The sequence below is a fragment of the Gobius niger genome (genome assembly GCF_951799975.1).
Source record: "Gobius niger genome assembly, chromosome: 15".
Classification (NCBI taxonomy): Eukaryota; Metazoa; Chordata; class Actinopteri; order Gobiiformes; family Gobiidae; genus Gobius; species Gobius niger.
The window spans coordinates 13,931,303-13,953,304 of record NC_136866.1 but is presented as its reverse complement, the minus strand read 5'-3'; the positions used below and the strand labels follow the sequence as shown (position 1 = coordinate 13,953,304).

General features: G+C 45.2%; 1 protein-coding gene across 1 annotated transcript; it reads left to right on the top strand.

The window, feature by feature from the left end:
* Window positions 1–352: 352 nt before the first annotated feature.
* On the top strand, window positions 353–20,800 carry meis2b (Meis homeobox 2b). The gene is made up of 13 exons (XM_079572106.1): window positions 353–644; window positions 1,885–2,108; window positions 2,475–2,616; window positions 3,149–3,199; window positions 3,291–3,341; window positions 3,424–3,564; window positions 6,287–6,401; window positions 14,283–14,422; window positions 17,493–17,569; window positions 18,059–18,117; window positions 18,280–18,369; window positions 18,453–18,553; window positions 20,714–20,800. The coding sequence occupies exons 1-12, from the start codon at window positions 633–635 to the stop codon at window positions 18,509–18,511; spliced, it is 1,161 nt and encodes a 386-aa protein (XP_079428232.1). The 5' UTR covers window positions 353–632; the 3' UTR covers window positions 18,512–18,553; window positions 20,714–20,800.
* The last annotated feature ends 1,202 nt before the right edge of the window (window positions 20,801–22,002 follow it).

Here is a 22,002-nt window from a genome sequence, read left to right as displayed (position 1 = left end):
CGAGCGCACAGAAGTTTCCTTCAAAGTAAGAGCACTCGTGACACTTTTGGGACAAATACAAGGCTATGACAGGTCTTTCAGAGTAACACCCATAGTTTATTATGAAAGAAGAATATCTACTTATTATTGAAATAAGGAAGGTGAAACAAACAGTGTTCATACTGAACACATGAGCTCATCCCCAAACCATGACTTTTCTCTGTGATAATGATGGAATAACGAGGAGCACGGTCCTGGAGCTTTTACGCTGAAGGCAGACAGGAAGTGACTCCTTTTTCACTAGCCTTTGACGCACAGTGTCCCTAATGCGCGTGAGGAGAGAGAGACGGCTATAAGCGCGCCCACAGAGCAGAGACGCACACAGCCTATGGACTTGTGCCGCGGACGCAGAGAGGAGCCAGAGTGGATCTAGTCCTTGGTGCGCTCGTGGGGGCCCAGGTGATGCTCCGGACTGCGCTGAGTTCACACCTGCTCCATTCTTCAGAGACACGCGGCATTGGGCACATGGTGACGCGCGGACCAGCGAGTCGTTTGGCTTGAGAGAAACGCGCTCTGAGCGCTTTTTAAGGACCCTCTTCGTTTGTTTACGGATTACAATAAGTGGATAACCTCCTCCTCAGACAGCGCAGAGGATGGCCCAAAGGGTACGTGCTCCATCCAAACTATGTGGCAGTTTGAGCGTTTCTTAAATCTGGATTCTGTGAAGTCCTAAATCTTAAAGTGAGTGTGGCTTCTGAAACCGAGCAGAAAACTCAGTGGGCTCGTTTTTACAGACAGGATCTGCCGCTGCAGAGTTGTTTATTTGATTCATCTCACTTCTGCAAGCCACGGATCATTCGACTTCAGGCATTAAAAAACAGACTCAAAAAACGGACAGTGGATTAGGCCTATTTGAAAATGAATTAATGTGTTTCCTTCTGAACTTTGGATGGAAAGGCTCATTTTAGATGATATAAATGACCAAATATCATGACAGCCTAATGAATAACACAAAATGAAACACAGCAAGGGCTGCGTCATTACAGTTATCTAAGAGAGATTATCTTTTCAATTTCTGTAAGATATAAGGCGAGCCAATGTAAGGCCAGGCCAATCAAAATCTATTCGACATACGGGCCTGCTGTAAGCGCACAAATCAACATAAAGACGACTATGGCCAAAGTTTATTTTAATGTATTTTTTAAATTATTATTTAGCCTACATAAAATATATACACATATATGTTAAAATCGTAAATAGAAAATATAAACTCTAGGTTATTTTCCATTCTTAATCTCCAGATACAAACGCGTAACGGGAATTTCTGTATTTTTTGACAATTTCGCGGCGAATTTGATAAAATTAGAGTAAAAACTGCACCTTTGAAATGAGAAGAAAAAAACGTTTCCCCTTGAAGACGAGGGCCGTTTGAGATAAATAAAGGACTGTCCAGAACCTATAGTCAGTTCAACAATCCTTTCGCAATTTGCTTATGCGGGGATTAAAATGAGTTATGACTAATGTCGAATAATAGGCTTAGTCAAAAAATAAATAGATTAATAAAAAATAAATAGATAAAAATAAGAAAATGCAAAAGCACACATCATAATTTTGAGTTCATTTTTGTAATGATCTAATTCCCTTTAGGATATGCTCTGTAAAGGCCTAATCAAAAAATCTCATGAAATTTGGACTTCTGCTTTTTTGCCCTTTTGTTGTTGTTTTTGTTTGTCATGTCTCCTTTGACCCGCAGTCATCAAATGTAAAAAGTCAGGGATTTAATTTCACGCAGGTTATTTTAAAAGAAAGTAGTAGTAATAAAACGGTATAATCACATTAAACCCCGTCATTCGTCACTCGCGGGCCTTTAACGGCGGCTGATCTGTGTCGATCCCATTCCTCCAGTACGACGAGCTGGCGCACTACGGGGGAGCCATGGACGTGCCCACGTCGATGTACGGAGACCCGCACGCGCCCCGGCCGCTGCCCCCGGTCCACCACTTGAACCACGGACCCCCGCCTCACCCCACACAGCACTACGGAGCGCACGCGCCGCACAACATCCTGCCCGGCAGCATGGGCAGCGCCGTCGGCGACGCTCTCAAGAGGGACAAGGACCACATCTACGGGTACGCACAGGGACAGTCGTGGTTTTGACTGCAGGTTATCGGGGCAAACGGAGGCCGTGTTTGTGTCACTTATGTGGGGCTGCAACTTTGAAATCGGAATTTGTATTTTAATTTGCTACCCATGAATGTGTGTTGTGTATTCAGTGTTTCAGATGACATTATTATAGGCCTGTAATATGTAATATAGGAGAAAAAAAGCAGCCCATTACAGATGACTAACTAAAAAAAACTTCTCCGATGGAAAATGCCAGTTGTTAATGTGCTGGTTTTGTTGTAATAGCCTATAGGGAGCTCAAAGGCCAAATAAACGTCATGCCAAAGAGAAACAAGCTCTGGGTCCTGAAACATGCCCTGATGCGTTCACAGACACCCGTTATTCCCGCTGCTGGCGCTGGTTTTCGAGAAGTGCGAGCTGGCCACGTGCACGCCGCGTGAACCCGGCGTGGCGGGCGGCGACGTGTGCTCCTCGGACTCCTTCAACGAGGACATCGCGGTGTTCGCCAAACAGGTCAGTCAGGGCCACACACCGGCACCGCGCGCTTTTACGCACGACGCGGCGGCATGAAGCTCAACGAGGGCCTTCGCCGAGATGCAAGGGGAGAGTGGGCGGTGGTGTTACCATGTAGGTCATCACTTAGATAGGATACACAGGGTAAAGAGTGAAAGAAAAAACAAATGTAGTGGTTGGTAGAGAGGCTATAATATAAGTGAGATAAATCTATTTACTAGAAGAAGAAGAACTATAACTACTCGAGTACAAAAAGTGGTTTGTGTTGTCCTGTGCTCTTCAAAAAAATGCTCCTGAAGTACTCTCTCTGACTATAGGCAGAAACAGAAAATCTACACTCATAATCCAGTTATCAAAAGAACAGCAGTTTCTTAAAGTGATTTATCTTTGTAATTTCCAACAGAGCTGTAGGAGTTTTGTTTATACGAAAGAGGAGAATGTTGTCACAAAACTAACTTATTATTAGAAAGCAGAAATGAGCAGTTGCATTGGCCAAGTTATTAAAGTGGTAAAAAAATGTGTCTTCTTTCAGATTCGCGCAGAAAAGCCACTATTTTCCTCAAACCCAGAGCTGGATAATCTGGTAAGAATAAAGCCTCTTATTTGAAAATGTGTTGCCTCTTTTGTCGTTTGTTGTCCGCTCTCACTCCGTGTTTGTAATCCTGTCTCTGCAGATGATCCAGGCCATCCAAGTGCTGCGCTTCCACCTGCTGGAGCTGGAGAAGGTGCCTCAATGTCCAACCAAACGTAACACGACACATTGTGCACAAGCGTAATCCTAACAAAATGCTCCCGTGATGCGTTCAGGTGCACGAGCTGTGTGACAACTTCTGCCACCGCTACATCAGCTGCCTCAAAGGGAAGATGCCCATCGACCTGGTGATCGAGGACAGGGACATGTGCAAGTCGGACTTCGACGAGCTGTCGGGCTCCTCCAACCTGGACCACGTGAGTCTCCCCTGGAAACCCACAGCTTTGGAGGTCATTCAAGTTACTGTTGCTCAGTGTTAGAGTGAGTTCATCAGATGTTTATGCTCTTGTAGATGGGGACAATTCACATTCAAGTGGTTAATTCAATCTTGTAAAGTTAGAACGTGTTATTACTCCTAAAGACATGTTTAAAATGGTGCACTGTGAACAGAATCTGCAAAATACAGTTCAGGAATTGCAATTCTTGTCTGAAAAATTGCAACCAGATATTTTTTTCCCTAAATCGTGCCACCTTGAATATCACCCCCACAATTTACCAAAAACTTTTGTCCTTACATTGCTCGAAAGGGAAACATTTTGGACCTAAATTCATGTTGTTGGGTTGTGACTTTTTCCATACTGTAGTTTGACAGCTTTATTGCCCCAATGCACAAAGCATGTGGCATAATGCGCTGACAATTGTTCTGTTCTTGGGCAAGACACTTCAGCCTTGACCTGTGTGGCTGATGTTTAGGTTGTTCAGGGAGGTTGTTTATGATCCTTAGCCGTTTGAACGCCTCGCACAAATGTCCCTTTGATGCGATGAAAGCAGACTCTGCGTTAGTCGTGTGGTTGATTCCAGCCGTGCTGCTGCTGCTGCTTCTTCTGCTGCTGCTGCGGCCGAGCTGCAGCTGTTTGTGCTCTGACTCTTTGTTTGGCCGCGTCCTGCTGTGCTCCTCACACTGACACTTCCTATTTTTGGCTTCTACAAAAGAAATGCATACAAGCGCGCCATAAGCATGTTTGCTGTGATCTGAATGCAAACCGGAGCTTAAGGAGCAGCTGACGATGAACTGAACCGAGAGACTGTTTGAAATCTTTTGCCTATGTTCTTTCATTCATCATGATATGGTTTGACTGACAGGACAGGTCAGAAGTTTTGTAGACTTTGAGTGATTTATAAGGGAATGACCTGGAGCATTTACGAAGCTCTGGAAGCTTAAATGTTGCTGCCGTGGGAGCCACTAAACTGTCATTAAAGTCAAAACATTATAATCCTTCAGTTAAAATCTTCAAGGCAAGCATTTTTGAAGAGGACGACCTCATGTTTTCCAAAGCTAAGCAGCAATATCGCCATGGAAACCTCACAGGTGACGTCCCGCTCCGTGAAAAGTTTACAAGTCAGGTCTCAGGAGAGTATTTGTTTCACATTATCACCTGGAATAAAGTTAGCTCTCGCGTTTTATTCTATTTATTAGTGAGAATGCTACATAGTATGGCTTTAAACAATGGTATTCTCCTAATCCAAATTGGGTAAGGGACTTGACAGATCAGTGAAGTCCACTACAGAGAGGATACAGTGTCTGACGGCCCTCGCGTTTGTGTGGCAGCCTCCCGCGGTCCGTGCTGTTAATTGGGTGTCAACAGATGGGGCCCCTTCATTAGCTTGATAAACACAGAAACACATGGCGGCCCCTTTCGAGTGCGTGCGCTTGCGTGTGTGTTTGTGTGTGTGCCGTGGCGACCTGAGAGCGTGCCTGAGAAGGGCCCCATTCACTGGGCTTTTGTCCGCGCGCCTCGTCGTCATCTGCTGAGCTCTTCACCGCGGCCATCCGGCAAACAGCTGACACCGCGCGGCTCAAGAGGTTTGCGGGCGGCTGTGCGTACTCAGGGCGCGGCTCAGGAGGGGGACCACGGCATAAATACGGGCTCTCCGCTCAGGGGCCTCTCACTCCGGAGCGGGACACTGCGCGCAGCACGACGGGACGGCCCTGTGGATTGTGACTTCGATAAAGAGCAAAGGCAGCGTCATGGTAATGTTGGGAGAAGGGAGTTGTGTGTTGTTGTTTTAGTCAGTCGTGTTCTTGTCATTGGAGGCCCTTCCTGGTGCATTGATGTGAAGTGTATGTGAAGGTTCCCATGATTTAAGGATGCTTTGGCCATTGGACTATTTTGTTCTTATCAATTTATTTTGCACATATTCGGCAAACATTGTGCTTCTTTAAAACCAAAAGGCTGCTGGATTAAGAGCAGATGAAAGTTTATTGAAGCAAAGAAATACTTGCATTGAAGTACGTGAAAAAGAGAATCGAAGTACCTGGTTTACTGGAAAAAAGAGAATGAATCCTGTTTTTGGACTATCTTAAAGTTAGATTGCTGATTGAACAAGCATGTTTGTCTTGCCTTGGGCATTTTGTTTTGGGGTAATAATTCTTATTTAAAAAAAAGTCCACAACTACTCAAAATCAGCATGAAGTCTCTTAATTCAAACACTTCTTAAGCAATTTATCTTTTTAAGACCATCCTAGTAGTGAAAAATAAAAACATTTATTTATGATGTAAGATTAGATATTTATGCTGAACTGTAGCTATTGTGGATTACATTTCCTTCACTTATTACTTCCTGAAAGTTGTGAGAAAAAAACATCACTGTCAAGTTTTGGGATGTTGGAAATGTGCTTGGAAAGTTAGGAATGAGTTTGGACAACATGCTCCATCTTTCATTGTTTGTAAAGAGAAAAGTCAGGTGTAGAGCGTTGAAGAAATGTTTCCTCACTCATTTTTTAAGGTTTGACATATCAATATCATCCACCCCTCCCATCCAGTCCAGCAGGTTCCTGGCTCTGTGTAGAATCTCATGTTTGCTTGACTTCTCACCTATGAATCGGTATTGGTACAAGTCGCCCTTTCTGACCTTCTATTCCTTGTGTCTTATCTCCCGGTGTGCGACCCCCCCCCCCCCTCACTCTGACCCCTGCAGAACCCCGCCTCCTGGAGAGACTTGGACGACGCCCACTCCACTCCTTCGGTGGGGACCCCGGGGCCCTCCAGCGGGGGCCACGTGTCACAGAGCGGGGACAACACCAGTGAGCTGGGTAAGAAGAGAGTTCTTCTCCATATCAAAGGGCCGACACGGCGCTGACCTCTGGCGACGGTGGGAGGGATCCATCTAATCTCCTCACAAAGCTTCACATGAGCACTTTAGTGCACCGTGATAAGCCGGGGCCCGCCTTCAAAGCAGCTGTGTTTATCTTAATGAGCCCCATTAGGCACGTTAGCCCAAGTTGGTTTAGCTTTAACGCGGGCTGCCCAATTTACCGCCAGGTTGATGTTATCGCAATGTCTGTATCGCAAAATCGCTCAGGTGTTGCATCGGATTGAGATTTACGATTTTTTTTGGCCAACACTGCCGAAAAACCCATGGTTACTTAACCTCATAATCCCCACCTGAACCAAGCACATTTTCTCTTGTTTGGCTTTACCCAAACCTAAAAGGTTCTTGAATAAAAGCTGCAAAATAGCAGCAAAAACGAGGACTTGATTTTGGTTACAAAGCTTGGTCTGTACATGGCACTCTTATTCAAAGCAGGGCACATTTTGAAAAGCGGAATTCCAAACGGCTGCAAATATTGAGGTCATATCATATTTTCTCCCTACATTGCTCCGCTCGAGCTCGCCGTGTCCTCCAGCCATCACTCCTTATCTAACTCACTCTGCGGCCGATAGCGGAGATGCCCCGTCAGTCTCTTACGTCCGGGCCGTTGAGCTGGAGTTTTCCGACGTGCTAATTAGTGCCCATCACGGTTTTATGGCTTGTTTTTTTGTTTTTGTGCCCTGCGGCGGCTATAAAAATAGCAGAGACTTTAAAGGAACTTTCCCCGGTGCCCATCAGGCTTCAGTGAGCAGCACAACAATGAGAGGATGCTCCCACAGAACGGAGCAGCGCTGGGGCAACACATGGGAGTCAGCGGGGCGGGCAGGAGCACTGACCTGTTTAAGACACATTTACAACTGTATAGGGCTGCACTGTAGATCCACAAATTATCCTCCAAACTAAGTGTAGTCATGGTTTTCCTCATTTACTCCCTGGTCCTGAAAGCATCGCTCTCCTCTGCTAAAAGCATGAAGAGGATGAAAACAAGGGAGTTGGGGGTTTGCTTTCCTGAGATCGGAGTAAACAACTAGAAAATGTTCATGTACATTCTGGGGCAGCTAGATTGATCGTAAGATTGTTTTGGTTGTTTTGTTAGCGCAACTTTAGCTGGCATTAGCATAACATTAGCATGTTGCTTACCGTTCATAGTTGTTTTTTAGCTGCTTCGTTCCTCTAGAATTTGCCTTGGTACCTCTGCATGATTCCATAACCCCCACCAGAAGCCAGCCTTTGTCCACATTTGTTCTCATCGCGTCTTACAAAACTTTTAATGACGTTCTGTACAGCGTGCACATCTGTGGGGGCGCCGCCTACAACAACTGCAGTTGTGTCGTGTAGTGGAAACACAAGCGTGTGCTGGGTAGAGTCGATGCATGATCATGCGAGTACATAGATCGTGGCAGTGGACGGTGGCTTTATGGAATGTGTCAAATTTGTATTGTCAGTAATTTGGTGTCGAAAGGTCCATTTATATGGACTTTTGGTGCATTCCTTGGTGCATTCATAAAGTATTTGTGGAATTAATCAATCATTGGATTGGTGCAGATCTGGTATAGTTTAAGTTGTGTGATCAAAGCCAATAACTTTGAAGAGAAAGATCTAGAGTAGGGTGACCAGATTTTCCACATTAAACACAGGGACACAATGGGAATTTGTATCAGGAGCTAAAAAGTGAATCTTCCTCCAAGGTTTAACTGCATATTTGTTTGTAAAAGTCCCATGTCAATTAAATGGACCTTAGACCTTTCAGCTTTTCATTGTTTCATTTGCTGCAAGAATTTCATGTTTGACACACATGGCCCAAAGTGACTAAGTTTCAAGAAAGAAAAAAAGCTACTCCTTCAAAACTGGGACGTCTGGTCACCCTAATCTAGAGTAATGTGGGCAGTTGCAGCGACGTCTGCAAAGAAAAACATTCGTAGACTCACAGTGAGGAGGGGTTGGATTGTAAAGTAAGTCGCTGCTAGTTAAGTTGGTAAATGGCCATTTAGCAAAAAAAAAAAATCTTATTCAGGAAATCTGAAATTGCTCTCGATCATATTTGTTTACAATGTCATGGAAGATGTTGATGTCCATGTCACATATAGGCAAAAAAAACAACATAATGGTTCTGAGACGTCTCCTCTGCAAAGGCCCTGCACAATGTCATTGGATCTAAATTCAACCAATCTCTCCTTTGAGATGGAGAAGAGCGTGGCTATCTCTTGCACCGGCCTTAAACCAGCCCCACCCCATGACCTTTTGACCCTCTGGAGAATGTGGGTGGAAGGGGGTGTGCAGTGCCCCCCACGGTGATGAAGACAGAGCCAGGGAGAGACAATGGCATCTCCACTCACCAGCACAGAGACAGCCAGAGAGTCATTTGTAGGTGCAGTAGTTGGTGCTGCATTTCAGTGAGCAAAGCAAGCAGATCTTTTTAGCTTTTGCAAAATAAAGGTGCGGCGAGTTTGAGAATTTGTGCTTTTATGTGACTTAAAACAGGAGTCTAAGCAGCGTGTGCCTTTGGTGGCCCGTGTGATCTACAGTGGCCCCCGCGATGCGCCGGGGACACCTTTGTGATGCACACTGCCCCCTGTGTGATCTTCTGTGTAATGCGCTGGGGACCCCTTTGATCGGGCGCTCCCCGCGGGCCCGAGTGTGGCTGTCGGCTATAAGGGCCCGATATCCCTGGAATGTTGGAAATGCCCATCACAAAGAGTGCGGCGGGACAAAAGCGACCGCGGGGGGACACTGGACACTGCTGAGAGGAAGACATGAGGACAGGAAGTTTGTTTAGTCCTTTAGGAAACTAAAGACGAGTCACACCGACATGTTTGAGATATTTCCATATTTACTGGGGCAGCATGATTCATTCAAATCAAAATCGTAGTTTGAATGTTTGCATGCAAATAACTACATACAGTATCTTGCTCTCATTCAGAAACATTGCCGAACATTCAGTTGTGAGGTTTGAACCAGTTTGTTCCCATAAGAACTTCCCTCCTGTAAACACAGAAATAATATACAACAGACTGAAAATCCACCAATTTTTCTGAAATGCAACACAAGTTTTTTGGAGGGATTTGTTGGAATATAACCCCCTCACCCAAATAAGAGGGGTTTTATAGTTTTCATTATTTTTGACCATTCCTATGCTAAAATACCTTACATCTGCAACAATATAAAGAAATAATAAAAGTCATATCTTTATACTTGATACATCTGAAGTGTCTCACCTTAAATATGTTAATTCACGGACTTGTTTATAATCATGACACACTAAATGTAATTGCTCCTAAGTTGATCGACGCTTCCATCACGCGGTCCTCCTTATCAAAACGTGAATGCAGATATTTACCAAAAGCTATCGTGCCGTGACAGCCGCTGCTCAGTGCTGGTTCTCCTGAGTTCCCTGTGAGCTGCTGGGCGATGGAGGGGTGGCGTAGGGGGGGGACATGGTGACAGAGCTGATGGATCTGGGGGCCCCTCAGATCGTTAGACAGACCGCACTGCTCTGCATCACTGACGAGGGAGTGCGGGTAATCAGTTCTGCTAGCTGCTAATGGTCATGTTAACACGGCCAACTTAACCACCGAGAAAACCAACAGGCAATCAGAGGAGACCACTGCGGCTGTGTCCCAAAGCCCCAGTGCGGAGGGAAGCTCTATCTATGTTAGGCTGCTCTCTCCAGACAAAACAGCACGGATCAAGGCACAAATCCACCCATTTCAATATTGCTTCTTCCCTGGACCTTAATGATGTGTTATATCATCATAGTCAAAGCTTTATTAAAGCTACACAGCGGAACATTTCAGGTTATATGTTGCAAAGCCACAAGGTGAACTACGTGCACAACTCAATATCCTAAACAGTAACAAACCCAAGTGTGTTCATCACAGTCTTGTCGATTTGTTAGCGTCCCGCTAGCAGCTGAGCGCGAAAGAGTCATTAACACCACCTCGTGATTAGCCCAGTCCTTCACTACATACTGTCCTTTCTTTAAACTGACAATATTTAAAATTGAAAACATTTTACCTTTTTCATCATCAAAAAGGTATTTTGTCAAAATCTGATGAAATATGTATTTAATTTGTCATGTCTTCCTTTGGTGTCATATTGACAATACACAAAACCAACAAATCATGACACCATGCAGAATTCTCAGGACTTTTATAATATAGTCTTTTGGGGCAAAAAGAATGTTTCCCTACAAAAAGAAAAAAAAAAGTCTGTTATCGACCCTTTAAAGTCTCAGTAATGAAGACTGAAACACGAAATGCTAAACTAATACTATCAAATGCATTTCAGCACATGTTTACCTTAAAAGTAAAACTCTTTGTTATTTGGTCTTTTAAATTGTAATTTTGTTCAGATCTTGTAAGGGTTCAGCCCACATCTAAACACATACTCCTATGCAGTAAAATGTGGCTGCTCAAACATGGGCTGTATGGATCAAAAAGAAATTGAAAGTTCAACATAACCAGTGAAAAGTACATGTTGCCTGTAGCGGAATATTGTGACTATACAAACATTGACGCAGTTCTGCACACTGTATCCATATGTGTGCAGGGTGTAGGACAAAGGCTGAGTGGTTAAGAGCCCGACTTTAGAGGAAGCCTTCTTCGTGTCTTCAGGAGCTGTTTTTCTCTGTGCTTCTCGGTGTAGCCTCGGGCCAATCCTGCAGTCGTGTTCCCTCCGGTACTACCCCCCTCTCCCCCGCGCAAACCCCCCGCCGACGCTGGCACGAGGGGGGCAGAGCAGCGCTGCGTCACACGCGGCACAGACAGGCGCGCTGGCCGCCAACAGTCACAAAGCATTAGTGTAGAGAACGAGTGCCCCGCGGCCGCTTCTGAGCACCGCGGACCAGGGGCGTGTGGGTGTGTGAGGGAGTGTGAGGCAGTGTGAGGCAGTGTGTGGGGATGGGAGCACAATTAGACAGATATGCTTTTGGTTTCTGCTTTTTTCGGTGCTGGCTTCTTTATATTTAGATGTCCTTCACGGTTTCCCTAGAAGCAAACAGTTTAGGACCATCATTGCTAGATCTTGAAATAAAAAGGAAACGGTGAGACTGGGGCACGTCAGGCCTGTCAACAAGGGCTTAACATTAATATTAGCCAACAAGCCGAACACTCTCACTAGCCACTTTGATCTGTTTAGTTTTATGCATATCTATTTTAACTGAGTTACCAGTTACTTTTTAACATAGCCTTGAAAGCAAAGATGATGAGAAGAAACAAAAAAGTAAGATTAAATAAAAACTCTAAAAACATGTATGAAGATGCCACATGTACTTGTGCTAGAGCCGTTTGTGGAGACAAGCCACTGTGGGCAGTGAGTAAAAACGTGAACTTCAAGTCCTAATGACAACAGTCAGTAAACGTCCTGTCTCTGACTTAGTCTGAGAGTATAGGCGAGAGTATATGAAGTGCTGAGTACAGTCTAAGTGTAGGACAGAAGGGTGACCCTGTCCCACCAGCTCTGGACACCCCCCTGCCCTCCCCTGCTCCCTCAGCCCAGGCCTGGGAGCTTGTCCTTTCATTGTCCATATTCATTAAGTAAAATATTTATGCATGAGTATGGCGCATATAGGCACGTTTGATTGATGCGTCTCCAAAAACAAAAAGACATGCCAGGCCAATCTTAAGAAAAGTAGGGTTGTGCCCCCGGGGGAGGAGTCTCTCAGATACATTATTCACATGCCCTGCAGGCAGGCTTTCAAGGCTGCTCTGCCCTGAGGGCCAGAGAAATAACCAGCTCTGTTAAAAGTAAATCATGGCGGCTGATACACAATTAATGCGTCCGAGGAGCGCCCTGCGTTGGAGGCTGTTAGCTGGCAGCGGCGGAAGTCTCAGCTTAAAGAAGGCCTCCTGTTAGGGCCAGCCCACTCCCCGCCGAAATCAAACACAGCCCTGCTAATGGGAGCAGCTCAGAGTCCTGCAGACAGGCTCAGAGAGAGATACAGCAGAGGAAACCAAGCAGCTTTCATCACAACTACCCCAAACAACAACAAAACACTCCACACTTTGGAACGGCATGAAAAGCCACTAAAACATACTGTTGTCAAATAATCGGTGTGTGCCTTTAATTACAATATAAACACTTTACATTAGAATAAAGGGTTGAAAAAGAAAATAGAAATAAAAACATATACATCATAAATCAAATATATTGCGCTTTGAAACATAAGACACCATAATTGGCAAATATTTAATTTACTATAGTAGTACATAGTATTTATCACATTCAGGAAATACAGGATCCGGTCTCTGTAGCTCAAACCTATTTCATTTTCTGGAAGTGATTTGGTTTCTTTAGTTCATAACAAACTTTTGGTCTTCCAGTGAAGTGAACAACAATGTCAATGTTTTTTCCCCCTAATCCTTCACACCTCAAACAATTTTACATGTTGAGAAGTTCCACATTGATGGACTCTCACAGAAGCTAACAGGTGCGTGCTTCTGATCTTCTCGTGCCCTTTATTCTGCTTTGCCTCCTGATTAGCTCCTTCTTCTTGTTAGCTTAGCGCTATTTCAGAAGTGGGCCACATATAAAGGGTAGCGCAGCGGTCGGAGCATCATTATTTTATGTAAGGCTCTGACTCGCCTCTCATTATCTCACGTCAAACTGGAGCCTCACATTGGATTAATAGCGGTGTTTTTCTCGCGCCTGCTCCACTCCACAGCCCAGTGTTCGTTAGCCAGCGTCCGCCGAGCCGGGCGGAGGTGAGACTGGCTGTGCACACGCGAGAATCCTTCCTTTCAGGGCACATTTGTAGCGTGCAGCATCAAGGCATTGCACTAAAGTAATGGCCACGAGAGCTAAGAACTTGGTGACTTTGGAATCCGCAACTTCAGAAATGGTTTTGTTTACTTACTAGGATTATAAAACGCTACACATGTTTCAATATGATTTGTTACCATGCCGTTGGCTGAAAGTGAAAGCTTGTTTTCATGTTTTATATGTGCCATCGGTACTAGGTCATCGAGTACCCCCAAGGGTCCCCGTTTCCTGGTTTATACCAGTGGTTTTCAATAGTAGCTTCGGGACCTTCAAACTGTCATATACATAATTTATTAGCCTATTTCAGACTAACAGATAACAAAACATTTTAGAATATAAGTATAAAACATAATTAAACTTTTATGCAAAATCGAATACAATGCTGTTAAAAAAACACACCTGGAGCTGGGTTTTGACCCGCTCGCGCATCTTTGAGTAATCTTTGGGTAATCTTTGAATCTTCTCCAGTGTCTGTTCATATCACCAAAGAGCTCCTCCTGAGGTCCTATGTACAGTGGGGCAAAAAAGTATTTGGCCAAAATCCAATAGCTTATGGGGGACTGACGAAACTGACCCCACTGTATATGATGCCGAATGAAGTGCTGTCCTCACCTCTCGATCTCTTGCTAAGCTTAATCCTTTCATCCCAAAGTAAAATCACTACAGCCACACAGGCCGCACAATATTTATACTTTTCTCTTTATTGAAACAGCTGCACAGCAAAGAGGAGCGAGAGGAGGGCGTTTGAGGGGCTTACGGGGAGATTGCGTGAAAACCAGGAAGTGAACCTACTGGATGTATTTTGTTGTGTTTTCTTATAGGAACTAAAACCATTTTGTCCTGATTTCCTTTCAAGACAAAATGGCACAACCGACATTAGGATCATCTTGACACCTCACGCCTTTTACACAGTTCTGAAATGCATTAAAGTATGTATTAGCTCACAAGTCTACGGTGAACTCATTGCACCTGATCTAGCCTAATCCCTCCGAGCTACCTCAATGTGTCGTGACCACCACGTACCTCTGGCCGAGACACTTACCGCTGCGTGTGTGTTGTGCAGGGGACGGTCTGGACAACAGCCTGGCGTCACCTGGGACTGGCGACGAGGACGACCAGGACAAAAAGCGGCAGAAGAAACGGGGCATCTTCCCCAAAGTGGCCACCAACATCATGAGGGCGTGGCTGTTCCAGCACCTAACGGTAAGCCCTTTAGAAATGTGCACCGATGGTTTCAGGACTTCTTACTCCACTGACACGTAATTGAACACAAAGCAATTCAATTAATCGGTGTTCTCCGGAGCTTTGAATCAGAAATGCAATCATGTAACTTGCTACACTCCAACGATTAGACCTCTACAATATTCTGGAATGTTAGTATATCCGTTTTTCCTCCTTATTTCAATGCTCCTGGACACATTTAAACATAGAGCTCCAAAATTTCTAGCTTGCATCTCTTGCGATTTGTTTGTATTTCATTCATTCGGTCGGCCTTTTAGCAGTGATCTAAGGAGCTTCTTTGAGCGCGATCAGAAGAGGAAAAACTCAGGGCGGAATTTGAAAGATGCAAAATGCTTTGATGTTGCCGTCTTCTCCATCGGGCCTCACTCGTTCAACATAAAGCCTGTGAAACTAGAAGACAGTCAAAGGCCGGGATTCCTCAACTATTTTCACTTTTAAGAATACAAGTCTTCAACTGATCGTAATTAGGTGTTCCTGCAGACCGCAGCCCCACAAACCATTGGAAGATCTTTTCACCTCTGCGCCTGCCCGCTCCCCTCCCCTCCCCTCGGCCGAGCTAACTCTTGTCCCGAGTTTGTTAAAGCCCCTCTGAATCGGGCTAATCCTTTTCTTCCCAAGCAGCACCTTTAGATTCGTGTCATAAAGGGGGCCTAATTGAATTAAGCCCTCCGCGTTCCCCTGGACCTTTCAGCTCCTATTACCGCACTACGAGTGTTAGGCCATGGCAGGATGTGTTTGTGAACAGCGCGTTTGGGCCCTGAAAGGCCTTTGCAGCGGACAGGCGATCGTGCATTCATCAGCGCGAGAGGAGGGGATAACAGCTTGTTTCTCATCGTTGTTCGAAAGGTGGAAGGCCTCAACTCAAAGTCCTGCTTTTGTCTAAGAGCCTCAGAAGATGCCCCTGTAAGGACGCAGCTGTACAGGCTTGTGCTCAGATAGTTTAGAGAGGACACGTTAGCCTATTGGAAGTACTAACATTTGTAGAACAGTTACGGGTAATTACAAGGACAAACGTTAGCCGGAATGGATTTGTTAAAAGGAATTACAAAAGCAAATAGATTTCCGATTTATGCTCTACATGCACATTTTATCGATGAGCCACAATAAGACTGGTATTCATAACATGCCCTTATATGTCTAAACTACAGGATCGGCAAGTTTCATACAGTAGTGACTGAATGATATTGATGGGCAGATATCATATCACTTCAGATTTTAATGCTCTTAATGCTGCAGTTACTGGTGCCATACAATTATTGTTTTGTCACAGTTCACTGTAAAGAGAGTAAAATAAGTCGTAGAAAATGTTTTTTGAGCCGAATTGAGGTCCTTTTACAAATGGAAAAGCCCTCCCTTCTAGAACAGCATGGGCCCGTTCTTCCGTCTTGCGCTAAAACAGCGTGGGTCCAAACGAAACGGTCGACTTCCCTGTGAACAACTGTTTCACCATGGTTATTGCCTTGTGACTGCGGTCAGTGGCTAAAGAAAAAAAAAAGGTCAACTAAGGTGGGGTTTGCTGCTTTCCCTTCACAGCTTCTTCATCTTTTCCTCCATAACACCGCGCTGCCTCATGCGCTCCCTTCAGCATTTAGGCTCCATCTCTTTTCAGCTCTCACAGGACAAACTATAAACTTAATTTATCTCACTGTGAGTTAAGCACTGCCCATTGAGAGAGAGTAAATATATCAACAGTGCCGTTGTGGCGCTGATATTGAAGATATGATCTTTGCACTGCAGAAACGTGATCAAAACACTTTTCTTCCGCTTCCCTCCCACCCCGCCATGCCCGTTCTGTGTTAAAATATTCAGGTCTATACTATAAAGTTTGGAGTCTGGAGCTGAAGATCACACAGAGTACACCTCGTCAGTGCGAACATCTAGTCTACAGTCTGCATTTAGAAACACAAGATCAGGCCCTGTAAGTCCAACCCGCTGCCAGAGATAGTAGCTGACGAAGCCTCTTCAGGTGAGAAACGAAAGGTTCTCAATTATAGATCCATTAAAGATTAAAGATCATCATTCTCTACGATGGAATACTCTTGTATGAGTAAGTGCTTGCACAATCACATCCAGTTTGCATCATGCATCAGATCCCAAAATATCGGCAAAGCTTGGTATTGGCCATGAAGACAGAAAACCTGTAACTAAGACAACGGCAGGCTTTATCATCTTCTAATTGTGAATGTTGGAATGGCCATTGCAGTTAATCTCGCAGCCCCAGATGTCTTGCAGAATTGCTCTCATCATAAAAATACAATTGAAGAGCGTGGGAAGCTTCATTTTACCGGGGCCAGCGCTATCACGTATAAGACCTTATCATTCCGCGAACACACATTTTCTCATATCCCCGCGCTGAAACCGGCGCGATATTGCCCCGTGTGCGAGAGCAGTTTAGATGAAGTGCTTGGAAGCTCATCCATCACCGCGGCCCATAGAACAACACTGCCTCTGTGACAGGCGCAGAATAGAGCCGCGGCCCGCACCCCTGCTCCGTGTCTACAGGTCAGCTCTGTGTACCATCTGCCGCCTCCTACGCTCTCGCTCGCTCACACACACACACACACACACACACACACACACACGCACACACACACACACACCTACACACACACACACACACACACACACACACAAGGGAGGGTTAGGGCCCCCCCACAACAATAGGCCCCATTGTCCCGCTTTGTACCCCACCAGATAATTTGTCAAGCAATGTCAAATAATGTCAAATACTGTCACAATGCCACGCGCTTTTTGGCCCCGGGAGCGAGGGGCCGATCCGTGGTCATCCTCTGTGTGTGTGTGTGTGTGTGTGTGTGTGTGTGTGTGTGTGTGTGTGTGTGTGTGTGTGTGTGTGTGTGGAGAGTCCATGCTGGGCCCCCAGAGCGCGGGAGCAGGGGCCACGTCATCTGCGCACCTACCAAAGGAGCACGACACTAGCTTAGTCCACAAAGTTGTTGTTCTTTTCCGGTTCCGATTTTTCCACTCACTCTCATTGCTAAAATTGACTTTTCTCTATCCTGTCCCTCCGCAGCACCCGTACCCCTCTGAGGAACAGAAGAAGCAGCTCGCGCAAGACACGGGCCTCACCATTCTCCAAGTCAACAACTGGTACGTTTGAATGATATCTATTTCCGTTCTACGATATCTGCCCTCCGGCGTTCGGTTTTCATTTTTCGCTCGATAAATAATTCATGGATTATCGATAAGAGCCGCGAATCGATTGCATTCATCAAAAACAGAGGTATTGACAAAACCATTAGCTTTATCCGCGCCTGAGGCCAGATCATTCAGTTAGTCGGTTTGTAAGCGTTCAGACCATATGGAAATACGGTTTCTACTCCAATTATGTTCACAGGTTAAGACGATATACAAAATGATATAAAAACTAAATGGAAAATGGCTTTGATGAGTTTTGTAGGTCTTAGCTTTCAAATGTGGCTTTTCCCTGGCCTATAGGCTCATTTAGATTTGGGCAAGCCTAAAATATGCTTGGTTAAAGTGGGGGTTAAGGGACCACTGATGTTGTTCGGCGTTTCCGTTGTTTTGCTTTGACATGTTCACAATTGAATAAATCTCTCTGCCTTTTCCTTTTCGCAGGTTCATCAATGCCAGAAGAAGAATAGTGCAGCCGATGATTGACCAGTCCAACAGAACAGGTGGGGACAACGTCATTCCTAGATAGATTTACTACCTATGGATTATGCTTTATTCAGACTTTAGAAGATACCTTTAGACATCCAAGGGAGTTTTCACATTTGATAAACGCCCCAAAATGAATGAAACAACGCTAATTTTTCTTTGTGTTGTCTTTCTCTCAGTGAGCCAGGGCACAGGGTACAGCCCAGACGGACAGCCGATGGGAGGCTTCGTCCTGGATGGCCAGCAGCACATGGGCCTGCGACCTGGAGGTATGAAAGCCTGCGGATGATTTATGTGTGAAGTTGCCAGTGTTACATTGAGACTATAGCCGCTGCCTGTGCCCCCTCTGCAGGGCCCATGGGCGGCATGGGGATGAACATGGGCATGGATGGCCAGTGGCACTACATGTAGAGCTGCGTCGCCGAGGCAACCGCCTGACAACAGGGTAACACCGTAAGTATGGACATTTCCTCCACTATGTAGATTCACATGCTCAACATTAGCCACAACTCTTCAAGTAGAATTCATAATTTAACAACTATTTTAAGCCTTTGTAATGTGTTATGAAAATACCCCTACTTATAAGAGTATGCTGTTCTATGCAGTTATACCAAACGCCAGCAGAGGGTGTGCTTCTTCCTCTTATGTGCCAGTAAAATTTAACTTTTGACCACAAACAGGATTAGAGCAAATTTGGAGCATATGTCTATACTTTAAAACTGAGAGAAACATTATAGAAATTGCGGAACATACGCGAGCAAGCAGGAAGTGGAGTAAACCAATCAGTGAAGGGCAGTTATTAGTTGGTCTATGGTAATATTCAAACAGGATTATGAATCACACTCACTTTCTGTTGATGTGTATTTGGTCATTAACCAGCGATTAGAATAAAGCTCTTTCTCCTATGTACCGCCTGTAGGTTGTTAATGAGGCCGAGGGAACTCCCACATCCCAAGAGTGATGCTGTTCACGAATAACACGTGACCACAAATGAATGATTCAGATTACACGGGCTCATTTCAGTTTGGCAGCAGTGGGCAAAAGTGAGTGCTTTGCCCAGACTGATATCCCTGTGTTTGAGGGGTATCATTCAGGATGCCAGGCGAGGAAACCACCGCGTGTCATACTCTGGATAGTGTGTTTTGAGTGTGGAAGAGATGGACTAAATACCACCAGTATATTTTAGATGAGGGTGTGAACTTACCTGCAGGGCTGTTGTAGACGGTGATGGGAACTTTTTTTTTAAACAATTGCCCACACTTTTCGCGTCTTTTAGCTTCCCCACTTCATCTTGTGCCGCCAGCTTCACATCCATTGTGAGTCGTCAAGAAAACTAAGAATGTCTCATAATCCACTGGTGTTTGCAAGTTTCCCTCAGTGTTTGAGCGGCTGCGCGTGAATGAATATAAACTAATGAAAAATGGTTCAAAGTAGACCTCATACTGCTGTACCACAGGTGTGTGTATGTGCGGGGGCGGGACTTAAATCCGTCAGTCAGTACATGTATCAACTCCTGCCCGTTTTCTGTCCTTTGTGGCCCAATTGTCATCAGATGAATAAAGGTATTGATGACATTTTGGCTGTTATGATATAAAAATACCTACATAAAATGGAAAGTACGTGGAAAGTTCTTTCGTCCTGAGATTATTCATGGCAGGTTTGTCGATCCAATCCCTGACAACAGTGATCAGGGATTTGAAAACAATGTCGTGCCCGGACATTTTAAAACGTGCACTATAAACCGCATGCATCAGAAACATGGCGATTGGGTATTTCACTTAATCCACTTAACATTCTCACTTTTCAACGGCTCGAGCACATCCATCTTGTCCCCCCGGTCTGATTAAGAACCAGGGTGCACCCCCCCTTTTCTTCCACCCCCCCACCTCCTATTACCCCGCGCCAGCGCTGACACTTCCCCAAATCAAGATGTATGCGGGAGCCGTGGGCGCACCAACACGCCGACCAACCAGTATTTAACAGGCGCGCTCGCTGCTCAATGAGCCGAGCCGTATAATGACACTTACCTTGATTAATAGAGCTCTTTATATGGAAATAGGAGCGGCTTCATTTTTTTTTCTCCCCCCATTCACCGCAGACAATTTTCAGCATTACCGACGTTTTTTCCCCCCATTATCCCAGCAGCTTTGTTATAACAGCATGGATGGATGGCTGAGAGACGGACGGCGCGCCCTGAACCGGACCCAAATCATTTCGCAGTGAATGACCATTGACTACTTACAGTAATGGCTCGTACGACGCCAGTGTTTTTAGTACGGGTTAATTTGATCCGCAAGCATATGCTGACCGCGGCAGTAAATTTCCTCGGCGCGTCGGGGAAGCGGGGGAGAATGGCCGTTTCACATTTAAAGCCTCCGCCATAACATTTGGACACTGTGGAATACATGAGCGCACGGGGCCACCTCGAAGGAACACTATTTGAACAAAAATAATAATAACCATATGAAGTGCGTAAATGAGAGGTTTCCAACTTTTTTCTGACTTACCAAACCACTTACTCTCTCACTTATTGTAACATCACATTGGAAGAAGGGAATGTTTGAGAAGCCCTTTCGTACACGTGTTTACTGATGATCTTTGTTTCCTTCGCAGGTCTCCATATTTGGCTCAGGGACCTTCATTTCCAGGCAGTGGAGCTCCTCTCACCCACCAGACCTCACCCCCTTCCTCCCGTGAACCTTTCCCTCTTTCTGTGACTCTGCCCCCCCCCCCCCCACCCTCCTCTGCGCCACGTCCGGGCCGGATCCTTACCCACACACTCACGGACTAAAGTGGCCCGTGACCCCGGAGCCTGGACTGACTTCTGCTGGAGAGAAGCTTTAAGTTATTTATTTATTTGGTGCGACTGTGGACGGCACACACAGCACTGGGACTGCTCCTCTGCAGGGCACCTCCTCCTCACTGCACTGAGCTCCTCACACCGGACCCCTGTCTGCATGAGGGCCACTGTACAAGGAAGAAGGACACTCGCAGCACGCTTTGACAGCCATTTTGGACATAAACCACTTGAGGAGAGAAAAGGATCCAACATAAATGTTTTTATACAAAGCAACACGTTTTATATCGTCTTTGTGTTGAAGTCATTGAGACCACTTTGGAGATGTTTGTCCTGTCTCTGGGTTTGTCTCTGTGTCAGATAGTAGTCCTTGGACGTTTTTATCTCTGAGCTGAAAGCGTCTTCGTTTGGGCCTTGGATTGCCTGGACCCCTCACCTCTTCTGGATATTCAAAGACTGGGGAACAGTTTTAAAACTGTCACAGGTTGTGAAACTTGAAGGTTTTTGTATGCTCACACACCTGACTCAACCTGACAGAGCTCATCGATAGCACAGCTGAAGTCTAAGCACACACAGGTATCCACTGCAGGTGTAAGCAGCTTTACAGGAGCCAGACATGAGATCTGAGCACAACATCATCAAAGCGGAGAAATAAACAGATGTATTCACCCGAATTGGCTCCTGAATAAAATGTGCATTGTGCTTCATAAGCCATAGTGTGACTTGTACTCACTGACATACCCTGGTCCAATGTCAAAACATTACACGACAGAGTATTAGACCACTGTGAGGCCATTTGAGTGGAAGTGTCACCCTGAAATGAAGTGTTTTCTCACACACAGTGTGTCAGGCTGAGCACGATGAGGTGAGGGGACACAGGACAGTCACAGGCAACTGCACTGACTCCAAACCGACACACTTTGTTTTTCTTCATGCTCATCTCTGTGTAACCCAGTCTGTCATCTCCTGCACAGAGAATACTAACCCTGCATTAGTTATTATAATGGAAGTGGGTGATTTCTAAGCACTGTGACCATTCCAATGTTCATGTTTTTCTATTATTATGTTGTTTCTTTGGTTAATGAAAATATTTGCATTTTTCCTG